The sequence below is a fragment of the Macaca fascicularis genome, chromosome 4, assembly GCF_037993035.2.
Source record: "Macaca fascicularis isolate 582-1 chromosome 4, T2T-MFA8v1.1".
NCBI classification, from domain to species: Eukaryota; Metazoa; Chordata; class Mammalia; order Primates; family Cercopithecidae; genus Macaca; species Macaca fascicularis.
In genome coordinates, this window is record NC_088378.1 from 22,424,118 (window position 1) to 22,436,302 (window position 12,185).

A 12,185-nucleotide genomic window follows, 5' to 3' on the forward strand; every position below is an offset into this window, starting at 1 on the left:
TATTCTAAGCTCAGCAGAAGTTTGCTTGTAAGAATGGCTGTTGCCTAAACCATCAGAATTACATTTCTCTTTCATTTCCTTTTTTTTTTTTTTTTTTACTTTTACTTTAGGTTTGTGGGTACACATGCTGGTTTGTTACACAGATAAACTCGTGTCATGGAGGTGTGCTGTACAGATTATTTTGTCACCCAGGTACTAAGCCTACTACCCAAGTTATTTTTTCTGCTCCTCTCCTTCCTCCCACCCTCCACCTTCAAGTAGGCCCTAGTGTCTGTTGTTCCCTTCTCTTGTGTTCATGAGTTCTTCTTCATTATAACTTGACAGAACACTTTCTTATGCTATCCATGGAACACAGTTGCATTTTAGAAGGGGGAACAACAAAAGTAAGACTGCAGATTCAAAATAAAAAGGCAAAACGGGCAGAGGGGGAAGGTGCTAGAAAGAAAGAATAGTAATGTTTGGTTAAAAGAAGTCACATCATTAGACAATAATTACCAAAACAAAACCAAAATAATAGCAGCAAGAAACCGGAAATAGCTCTACTTTAGCTTGAGTCATACTCAAGCATTGCAGAGTACTAAAAGGAAGACTTCTTATAAATTGGGTTTTGATATTTTCATTATTTTTCTTTTTTTCAAGAATTATGGCTATTCTATTCTTTGTCTTTCAAAAACAGAAGAAATGCCCTATCCAGATTGTGAAAAGAGAACTGACAGTCCTAGATGGTACAATAAGGGCCTCAGACGTTTACAAATAATGGCGCCAGAGACATTTGTATTTATTATCGATGTAGTGTACTGCTGTGTAATACATTGTCATAATTATTTGCTTTTTTCAGTCTGAAGTGTAAAACAAATTATTTCTATTTCAGAATGAGATTTTTGTTTGTTTTGTTTTACCAATTCAGTGTCAAGACACTACTTCCAGACATTTCATGAGAAACAATATGTATTTAAAATATTAAAGTCTTTCAAATAAAAAAATGAGCCAGCTATGAAGAGAGGAACTGTCATGGAAAAATGCCCAATAAATTTTATTTCATTTATACATTTTTAGGTTATATAACATGTTTAATTCAAAAAGTAAAGTATCTCTTAAAGTGGTACCTACTACTGCATTACTAAGGAGCTCACCCATCTTTTTCACTTTAATTTTCAGGTCTAATGGGAAGCTTTTCTTATTTAATGTATAAATTGCAAATGTTCTTAAGTATTCATAGAACAGGAAGCTTAGAAATATTATATAAAACAGATAAATGTAATTATATAATTCACAGTCACATATACATCTGAAGTTCTTTGGAACTCAAGGAATATTATCTTATAGAGCTGAAAAAACCATCAGCTCTGATACCATCCTCAACCCTTTGATCCTTTATATCTATTTGAAACCAAGAGAAATTTTTGGACATGGTATCATCTCTGATAGTATCAAGATGAAATTTAAAAGTGGAAAATGTTATCTGAAATGCACCGTACTAATCTTTCCAAAACAAGAATATAAGGTTCAGTGTTTCCACAAAACCTAATAAAAGATAAAGTCTAAATAAAAGAAAAGCATACAATCTAAAAGCACACAACAGAACAAAGCAACACTCAAATTATTTTCAGGTGTGGCTAATTCTGTTCCTAAAGCAACACAGCTTTAATTTATAATTATAATGCTCTATATGACAGATCAGATATAGTGTCTCTTTTCATTTTATCAGTAAAGATGAAAGAAAAAGCTATATGGTTGAATTAGTGCAGATCAGAAAGTTGTTCTGATACTAAAGAACAGGGCATAAGATGAAAAGTTATAAAAAGGAAAATTTAAGAACAAGCAGCAGAAATAGGAGACAAAAGCAGAATTAAAGGTATATGATTTGTTTTGGGAGCTGAGATGATGAGAAACATATGTTTTCTCATTCAAACTGAATTGTCCCAGAAATCAAAAATTTTTTGGCGTTGAAACCCAAAGAAAAAAGTAGGACAAGGCATATTTAAGACTCAAAGTAGTAGTAAAGCAATATTAACATGAAATTAACATGGAATCAGATGGATTTTTATTGAAAAGCTAAGAATAAATTGAATTGTAAAATTGATGTAAGTATGAAGATTGTATTTCTTGCATTTCGCTTCTGTTCCTTTGTTGTTTTATTCTTCAGGATAGTTTTATCTATTTATAGTTGGTAATATTAAGGTTTAAGTTTTGCAAAACAGAACATCCATATCTATACATATAAAATACTTCCTTAGGTTTTTCAGGGATCCAATATTAATTTCCAAGTTTAATAAACACAAACTGAATTTGCAAATGGTATTCATTGTACTTACAACTGTATTAATTGAGTCCCATGAGGCAAGATATGTAAGTAAATCTGGAAGATAGATGGCAAAACTGCTGTATCTTTTACTTGCAGTAAAGGGAAATAGGAGCCAATTACTTCAATTTGATATATTCCATTAAGGAGTGCAGTTCGAGTATTTTGCTGGCCCCTTTTTTGTTGTTTACAATTTTTACTTATTTTTTTTGATAAAGCCATTAAATAAAGGGTTTGTATTAATATTTTCAGTCTTCATTTGTATGAGTTTTTATTTTTACTATTTTCAACAGAAACTTTTGGCAAGATATCAATATATTGTTGAGACTCCCTAATCCAAAAACCTGAAATCTGAAATGTTTCAAAATCCAAAACTTTTTGAGCATGGAAATGATGCTCAAAGGAGATGCTCATTGGAGCATTTCAGATTTTGGATTGTCAGATTAGAGATGCTCAGTGGGTAAGTACTTGGCAAATATTCCAAAATCCAAAAAAATCTGAAATCTAAAACATTCCTGCTCACAAGCAGTTTGGAAAAGGGATGAGCATCCTGTAGTACATCTTTAAATTAAGGAGAGTAAAATAACTTATAAATTAGTTTAAGTAAAATGTTTTATGAAAAATATGAATAAAATAACATAAAAGGATTCAGAAAATTTTCTTACCTCTGAACAGTAGTTACTAACTCCTTTTCTTTCTTTTTCTGGCATATTAACTGTGTCTCTTTATCTTGACACTGCTTTTTGATCTCTTCAATTTTTTTTTCTGTATCTATCAAAGCCTCTTGTAAATTCTTATTTTTTTCTTCCAGAATCTGCAGCTAAGGAGAAATTTTTTACAGTTCATTACACATGAAATATTAAATATGCTTCTATTAGAAACTGTTACCGTGTTGGCAGGGATTGACAGACTTGTAGCTAAAAAAAAAAAAATCACACTGCATTTTATCTAGAGTATTAGCACTCCATCTCCTCTGTGTGAAAGGCACCTACAAGAATGGAATTACAAGGAAGAGAATGGGGTTAGAAATTTGTAGAAGACTAAGAAAGGTTAATTTTAAACTTATTTTTCTTTTAATTGTAATAAATATACAACTTTATACTGTCTTAACAATTTTCAAGTGTACAGTGCAGTTGTGTTAGGTATATTCACATTGTGCAACTAATCTCCAGAAATCTTTATCTTGCATAATTGAACCTCTGTATCAATTAAACAACTCCCCATCTATCCCTCCCCCCATTCCCTGGTAACCAACTTTCCACTTTCTGTCTCTGTGACTGAATTCTTAAGGTATCTCATTAAGTGGAATCATACAGTATTTGTCTTTTTGTGACTAGCTTATTTCACTTCGCAAAATATCCTCCAGGTTAATCCACATGATAGTATGTGTCAGAGTTTCTCTCCTTGTTAAGGCGAACAGTATTTCACTGTGTGTATATACCACCTTTAGTTTACCCATGTATCTAGTCATGGACACTTGGGCTGCTTCCACCTTTTGCCTATTGTGAATAATTATCTTATAAGCATGGGTGTACAAATATCTGTTCAAGACCCTTAACTGCCACCCCAATGGATGTTAGGTATTTTCTTACATATTTTCTAATACACATTGCCCTCTGTTCCTGCTCATGCAACCTCCTGCAGTCCTTAAGTTCCTTCCTGACTTTAATCTTAGTTTTTACAAATTATAAATTAATGTAAAATAAACAGAGAATGCAACATAGGTCTTACAGGATGCACAGTGACACTCCTTAGATTAGACTAATGACTCTCGAGTGAGGGTAATTTTACCCCCAGAGGACATTTGGAAATATCTGTTTACATTTTGGGTTTGGGATAAAGGAGAAGGAGCACTGCTACCGGCACTTAGTGGGTAGAGGGCAGATATATGGATGTAGAAGTACACCCTTCAATGATCAAGGCAGACCCCTGTAACAAAAAATTATCTGCCTCCAAATGTCAATAGTGCTGAAGTTGAGAATCCCTGGCTTAGAACAACTCTGGGAAGAGAATGAAGAGTAGATCTAGTGGATTTATAAATAAGGTTTCAAGACAGTGGGCCTCACCTGAGTTAGGAGAAAGACTCTGAGGTATTGTTAAGAAAAAAAAAAAAAAAGTAGAAGTCAGAGGAGTGAATTGAGGTCATAGGTCAAGGTGTAAGAAAAAAATATATATATAAAGGTTAAGAAGAATGAAGAAAATAAATATCTAGAAAGATACTTAACAAAAGGTCTTGTAGAGCCTTGGTGAATCCTAGAGACTGTTGGAAAGCACCAGAACTGGGGGTGTGTGCATGTGTGTGTATGGGGTAGGGGTTGGCAGACTGGTTTAGAAACTAACTTCTACAGTAGTTAACAGAGTTACAACACAGGATCAATAGGAAGGTAATCACTTATTAACTGACAAGAAATATCTACTTATGCATGCTTAGATAAACAAAGTTTCTTATTAGAATTAAGTCCCCAAAACAGCAATTAAACACATGGATTTAATTTATAGTTAGCCAAGTTTCTAAAGAGTCAAGTTAACATGTTTTCATGTCATTTAAAGATAAGCATTTTATTTCATGTTACCTGTAGACTCTGACTCTGTACATCATCTAGAGTTGGAAGATCAGCCAGATACTTTTCCAAGGTCTCGATTCTTCTCTGCTTTTCTTTATTTTGTTCAGATTCCTTCTGGCATTTCTTTTTCAGACTACTAATGTATCGATCTCTAGTTTTAAGCTGAAGAAAACAATTACGAATCTTCATTAGTTTTGAGTCATTAAAAGACGTAGCAAAACCAACACTTTACTATTAAACACTGCTGAATTCACCAACAGTTTCAGGTTATAGCGAAGGCCACTAGCAACTCAATTAAGATTTACCTTATTTCATTCTAAGATTTACACTTGCCGGGTGTGGTGGCTCATGCCTGTAATCCCAGCACTTTGGGAAACCAAAGTGGGCTGACCAGCCTGGCCAACATGGCAAAACCCTGTCTCTACTAAAAAAATACCAAAAAAATGAGCTGGGCGTGGTGGCACGTGCCTGTAGTCCCAGCTACTTGAAAGGCTGAGGTATGAGAATCACCTGAACCAGTGTGGCAGAGGTTGCAGTGAGCCGAGATTGTGCCACTGCACTCCTGCCTGGGCGACAGAGCAAGACTTTGTCTCAATTTAAACAAAAAACAAAAAAAGATTTACACCTAAAAAAATTTATGTCACTGAAATCAAGAGTTTAGGGGGTATTTGCTTTTACCATGGATGGCATCCTATAAATTGCCATCAATCAGGGGGCAGTAGTGATGTAGTTTTTATTGCCTACACATGTGCAAATTTGGTCAAGGCTGTTCATATCCTTGTCATTTCAATATTGTTATATATATGTACAAACTATGTGTTGAGTTTAAATGATGTCTAAAATGCCTAAACAATGTTACATTACAATTTAGTATGGAACAATGTTACTGGGTGCCCAGACAGGCACAGAAAAAAAGCCTTTGAAATCAGTGAAGTATTCATCTCTGAAGGAATGACTCCGATTTCTTAGTTTTTGCATAGCTATACCCAAATGCTTTATGTGAACGAAGAGAGGAAGATACTGCAAGTAACTAAAACTATTTCATTACTAACAGACTTGCAAAGAAATTGCTTATCATGCACCAAACAATGCAACTAAAGCTGAAAGAATATACCAAATACTTAGGGGCAGATAATGGACTAGTGAAACTAATCCACACCTCAAGCAACACTACTGTTTAAGGCACTGTGTCATAACTGAATTTGCAGCATATTTTCTTTCTAAAAACCATAAAATAAAGGTGTCTTACTATTGATGTCATTTTAGGATTGATAAAGTATGGTAACTGAACACATATTTCAGTTGGTATGTACAACTGATAACGTGTACATATCATGGTATGTACACACATGATAATGATTCTAGTAAATCCCAATTCATACAGGCTGAAAGTCAGATTTTCAGGTACTTTTTACCTACCATTCCATGAAATATGCAATCTTTAAATTTCATATCTCATAGCCAAAGCTCTTTCATATTTACTCCTATTTACCTTAAATTACCAATCTTCCAAACATTTAATCCTCTTTTCAAACTTACAGGGTTCTAAAATATTTTTACAGTGTTTTCCCATATTCACTGGGAAAATAACTGGCAATAATTAGCAGTAAGATGGATTATTCTTTCAAATTTTATTAAAGCCAATACTTGTTCTTTAGCTTTAATAAAATTTGAAAGAAACTAGTTTCTTTCATGCATTTTCTAATTTCTTTCAGGTCTAATGTGTAACGATTTTTAAAACTTCATGTGGAAAAATTATTCATTTCACCAGTGACGTTAGCATCTACTTATGACCTTTGGTAAGGAGCAACACTGGTAAGACAAACACATCCTATTATGTCTTGAGGCTTTCTTAGGATTAAAGGTAAATGTGCTGGTGTGACAGTTTACCCTGTGATCTATCAGAATGGAAAACCTTACATACTGTTGGCACTGGTGGTGACCGTATAATACAACTCCCTTAATACAGGTGAGGCCCAAAGATCTTTAGTGACTTAACAAGTCATAAAATCAGAAGTCGAATTTGAATCTAGATCATCTGACTGAAAATCAACTTTCTTTCAGTTCTTCCTTATGACTCATTATCAGGTTCTTATTTCAGTAACCAGCTGTGCTTGGATTTCCCATCAACCAAGCCTGCTCTAGCCTTAGCAAATGACCCTTTACATTACAGAGGTAAACATGATAAAGCAACCTATGTTTACTTAATGCTAACTTGGACTCAACTGTCTAAATGTATTAAATGTGACAAAATGATGCCTCAAAAAGCAGTGACTGGCATAGGTCTGTCTGTGTGCAAAGATGTCCTACTTTTCTTCTTTTTCTTTTGGTTGGCCAACTCTCTTTGCTGTCACGTCAAGCTTGCTTCCCTTGATCACAAATTGCTGCCAACACTCTCCTACGGGACACTGTCTCTGTTATTTGTTGGTCACATGTTGATCATACATATTCACTGGGTCTTGGGTTTTTCTTCAGCCCTGCTCACAGATGACAAGCTCACTGTTTTGTTTTTTGGTGTTTCATTTTTTTTGAACTGCCAAGTTTTGTGTTGTTCCATACAAATAGAGGTTACTCAAGTCTGAACTGCATTAATCACCTCCAGATAAATGAGGTGTCATTAGTAAATCTTCTCTATTCTATTCATACAAGGCTAAGCTTTTCTTTTCAAAGAGGAATGATGCAATACTGATATCATTCCTAGAAGGTAACAGAAAGGACAAGTTTTATAAGAGGTTCACAAATGGTTACTTTTCTTTATTGTCTGTCTCTTTAAAGAAAGAACTCAAAAGAATTCTATTATTATTACCACATTGTTTTTTTCTGTCATAGAATCTGTCTTTGATAAGGATTACAGAGTAAATGCCAAAAAAACCAATATGATCCAATCTTGTGTGGACCCAAAGTGCTGTTTGTTTAGTTGATTTGTTACCAAGGAGCCTGTTCTTACTAACCTATGCACTCCCTTCAAGAACTGAAGTCATCTCCATATGCTCTGACACAAACTCTGCCCTCTACATTTATCCCCTCTACTCAAGTTTCTCTGGTATATACATTTCCATTCTTAATTGCCTCACTCACACAGAAGCTACTCCTCTTCTTTTCCAAGAGTAACTCTACCATATTTGCATCTGTTATCAACCCTTCCCTATGTCTCCTATGAACTTGCTCCATTAGGCACCCACTCTGACAACTTTGATCTCTCTCTCATTGTTTTTTCCCTAGTCTACCTTACTGTTTTCTCTTCCATCCTGGCAAAAATTACCTGACAGAATACATTCAATATGCCAGGCACCATGAATGGTGCTACATATGCCACAGTGACACATTCAAATACAATCCCCCTGCCTTCAAGGAGCTTAGAGAGAAATTGAAAAAAATAAGGATTATACAAATTGGGTTGAGCCCTGGAAAAAAAAGAATAAAATTCTATAAGCATATGAAAGGAGGAGTAGAAGGGAAAAATATTAAGCTAGATTTGAACACATAAATAGATGACTTGAAAGTGGGAGAAAAAAAGCAGCCACGTATTTACCACGCCAAAAGGCCACTCTGTGTAAAGATCCTGATACCAGAAACAAAGCCTGAGCTGTATGAGCAACTGTAACACCCAGGGTATCAATACACAGTTTATCAGAGGAAGATTGGCAGAACCTACGGATATATAATTAGGAAATGTATTTCAGGCCATGGGAAGAATTTGATTTATATTTTTAAAGACCTGGGGAGTACTGTCAGCAAGATGGCAGAAGAGCAAGTCTTGGACTCTCCTTCCCCCCAACATGTGGATTCAATTAAAAAAATAATAAAACCCCCAACATGGACAAATTCCCTTTTTAAGAAATCCAAAAATTAGTCAAGAAGCTATTGTACTCTGGGTGAATGCAAAATCAGGCACATTGAAGCAATTAAGGAAATGCAAGACACCTTCTATAATCCTACCCCCAATACAGCATATGATCAGAAGGAAACCTGCTGGGAAAGAAAATAGTTGGATCACACATCCAACATCCCAACTTTTCTGGGTGCTGTTCAGAAGACTGCCTTCTGCCTTGCCTGTCTTGGAACACTAATAGGACCACGACACTCTTGCTGCCTGGGATCACTGAGATCAGAGATGATGGTCTAGGCTAGCAGTTTCCATAGTTCACAGCTCCAGCTCAGCACACAGCAATGAGTGAAGACAGATTCAAGTTTCTCCCTGTACAGGGAAAGCAATGGACAGAACATCCAACAATCTGACTTTTCAGAAGTCTGGTCAAGGGACTGGCTGAAATTTCGCTTGTCTGAGTACCGATGGGACCTAGAATACTCCCCTGAAGCCTGAAGGATGCTAACAACAAAAAAAATGAGTTAAACTAGTACAAAGATATGAAAATCCCCCCTCTCCGGCAACACTGATTAGTGAGGGTCTTCCCCTGTTTAAGGCTAGTCTGTGAGGAGTGGAAGTGATAGCTATTTTATATAATATACAGGTATCAACTTAAAGAGTGAGGAAAAATTGGTCGGGTGCGATGGCTCACACCTGTAATCCCAGCACTTTGGGAGGCCGAGGCGGGAGGATCATGAAGTCAGGAGATCGAGACCACGGTGAAACTCTGTCTCTACTAAAAATACAAAAAATTAGCCAGGCTCAGTGGTGCGCGCCTGTAGTTCCAGCTACTCGGGAGGCTGAGGCAGGAGAATTGCAGTGAGCCAAGATCGCGCCACTGCACTCCAACCTGGGCGACAGAGCGAGACTCTGTCTTAAAAAAAAAAAAAAAGCAAACAAAAACATAAAGTGGGAAAAAGACACCCTATTAACAAATGGTGCTGGGATAAAGCTAGATCCTCATCTCTCACTTTATACGAAAATCAACTCAAGATGGACCAAAGACATAAGCCTAACACCTGAAACCATAAAAATTCTAGAGGATATAACATCAAAAAAGCTCTTCTAGACACTGGCTTAGGCAAAGAGTTTGTAACCAAGAACCCAAAAGCAAATGCAACAAAAATAAAAATAAGTAGATGGGGTCTCATTAAACTGAAAGGCTTCTGCACAGCAAAAGAAATAATCGTCAGAGTAAACAGACAACCCATAAAGTGGGAGAAAATATTACAAACTATGCATCCGACAAAGGACTAATATCCAGAATCTATAAGGAACTCAAACAAATCAGCAAGAAAAAACAAATAATCCCCATCAAAAAGCGGGCTAAGGGCATAAATAGATAATTCTCAAAGAAGATATACAAATGACCAACAAACATATGAAAAAATGTTCAACATGACTAATTATCAGGGATATTCAAATTAAAATCACAATGAGATACCATCTTACTCCTGTAAGCATGGTCATAATTTAAAAATTTTTTAAAATAGATGTTGGTATGAAATAGAAGGGAATGTTTTTACACTGCTGGTGAGAATGTAAACAAGTACAACAACAAGGGAAAACAGTGTCGAGACTCCTTAAACAACTAAAAGTAAGACTACCATTTGATTCAGCAATCCCACTACTAGTTATCTGTCCAGAGGAATAGAAGTCATTACATAAAAAGCACTTGCACATACATGTTTACAGCAGCACAATTTGCAATTGCAAAAATGTGGAATCAGCCTATTAACCAATGAATTGAAAAAGAAAATGTGGCGTGCGCGCGCGCGCGTGTGTGTGTGTGTGTCTGTGTATGTATACCATGAAATACTACTCAGCCATAAAACGGAACAAAATAATGGCATTCATAGCATTCTGGATGGAGTGGAAGACTATTATTCTAAGTGAAGTAACTCAGAAATGGAAAACCAAACAGCATATGTTCTCACTTTTAACTGGGAGCTAAGCTATGAGGATGCAAAGGCACAACAATGCTATAATGGATTTTGGGAACATGGCGGGAAGGGGTGTGAGAGACAAAGGACTATACATTGGGTACAGTGTACAATGTGTAGGTGACAGGTACACCAAAATCTCAGAAAAAAACACTAAAGAACTTATCCATGTAACTAACCACCTGTTCCCCAAAAACTATGGAACTAAAATTGAAAAAAATAAAGTAAGCACTGATGAGCAAGAAAAAAGAAAATCATGGTGATCTGCTCTATGACCACTTGAATGGAAGGCTCAAAACTAAGCTGAGTAGATTAAAAGAGAAGGCTAAAACCACTGCTGCCACTATGCAGCTCATGGATCTGTACCTCTTCAATAAATTAGGGCTAGCACATGTCCTACTTAATCATGAATAATAATAAAATGGAATAAGATAAAATACGTGAAAATACTTTTAATAAAGGCAGAAAGATCAAACAGTGTTCCTGTCTGTATATTTGGCTTTTAGCTTATTATTCTGAATCAAGGGCTTCAGTTTAATAACTTAAGTTGCATGACTATTAAAGATAAGCCACCTTCATTTACCAACCCTTTATGCCCAACATGCCAAAAAAAAAAAAATGAAATCATAGATTTAATAAGGAAAAGAACAGTTATTTGGTGTACACAATTGATTTTTAAAAATATTTTACTATTTGTTATAAAGATATACAAGAGCATTTCTATCCTCAAAGAAAATCCTTGGATTTCTGCAGATAGCAGAAGGCTTCTCAAAAGTTACTACAAAATTAATCACCTCCACATAAGTGTATATATAACCTTGGTATGACACCTGACAGGGTAAATGACAGACAAATAATTATATGCTGATGAAATGTTGACCTAATTCAATTTTATTACAAATACCTACTTTTTCCTCCAGTTTCTTCTTCTCTTCACTAAATAGGCTTAGTCTTTGTTTGAGAAACTCATTAAGCTGTAAAACTTCTTTCTCAGTAGATGCAAGCTTTTGCTCAAATTCCCCTTGTTGGGAATGGGAAACTGATTCCTCTGAAAATGGTGTCTGGAGTGAAGTGTTCTCATATTGTGGCTGTGAGGAAACAAAAAAGGAGGTAAGACTTTAAAAGTTTGTCTTGAACAAATGTGAAGAAATTGGAAATGAAGTATAATATAAGGAGTACATATAGGCTGTATGAACAGACACACCTTGATTTAAATTCCAGCTCTCTTGCTTCCTAGTTATGCACCATAATTAAAGCAAATTATTTATCATCTCAAAACCCCAGTTTTCTCATCTCTAAAACAGAAACAATAAAGCCTACTTTGCAGCATTTTTTGAAGAAAGATAAAGTATGTAAGGTTCCCAGGATATAGGAGAAACTTCATGAAAAACAGCTATTATTTGACTTAAAAGTATACTTCAACATGTAAATAGTACTATATGTAAATTAACCATATAAAAGTGAAAGTTCTAAGTAAATAAATAAAAACTAAAGAAAAATGTCTTCAC

At 35.3% G+C, this 12,185-nt stretch overlaps 1 protein-coding gene across 15 annotated transcripts in view; it reads right to left on the reverse strand.

Moving 5' to 3' along the window:
- Window positions 1–12,185, reverse strand: part of CEP85L (centrosomal protein 85L) — a 234,927-nt gene that overhangs the window by 15,941 nt on the left and 206,801 nt on the right. For all 15 annotated transcript variants that reach the window (XM_045391629.3, XM_065543254.2, XM_045391622.3 and 12 more), the window contains 3 exons: window positions 11,586–11,765; window positions 4,876–5,028; window positions 2,968–3,122 (listed from right to left, as the gene is read on the reverse strand). In XM_045391629.3, the coding sequence (XP_045247564.2) occupies window positions 2,968–3,122; window positions 4,876–5,028; window positions 11,586–11,765 (488 nt within the window). The remainder of the gene's footprint in view (window positions 1–2,967; window positions 3,123–4,875; window positions 5,029–11,585; window positions 11,766–12,185) is intronic.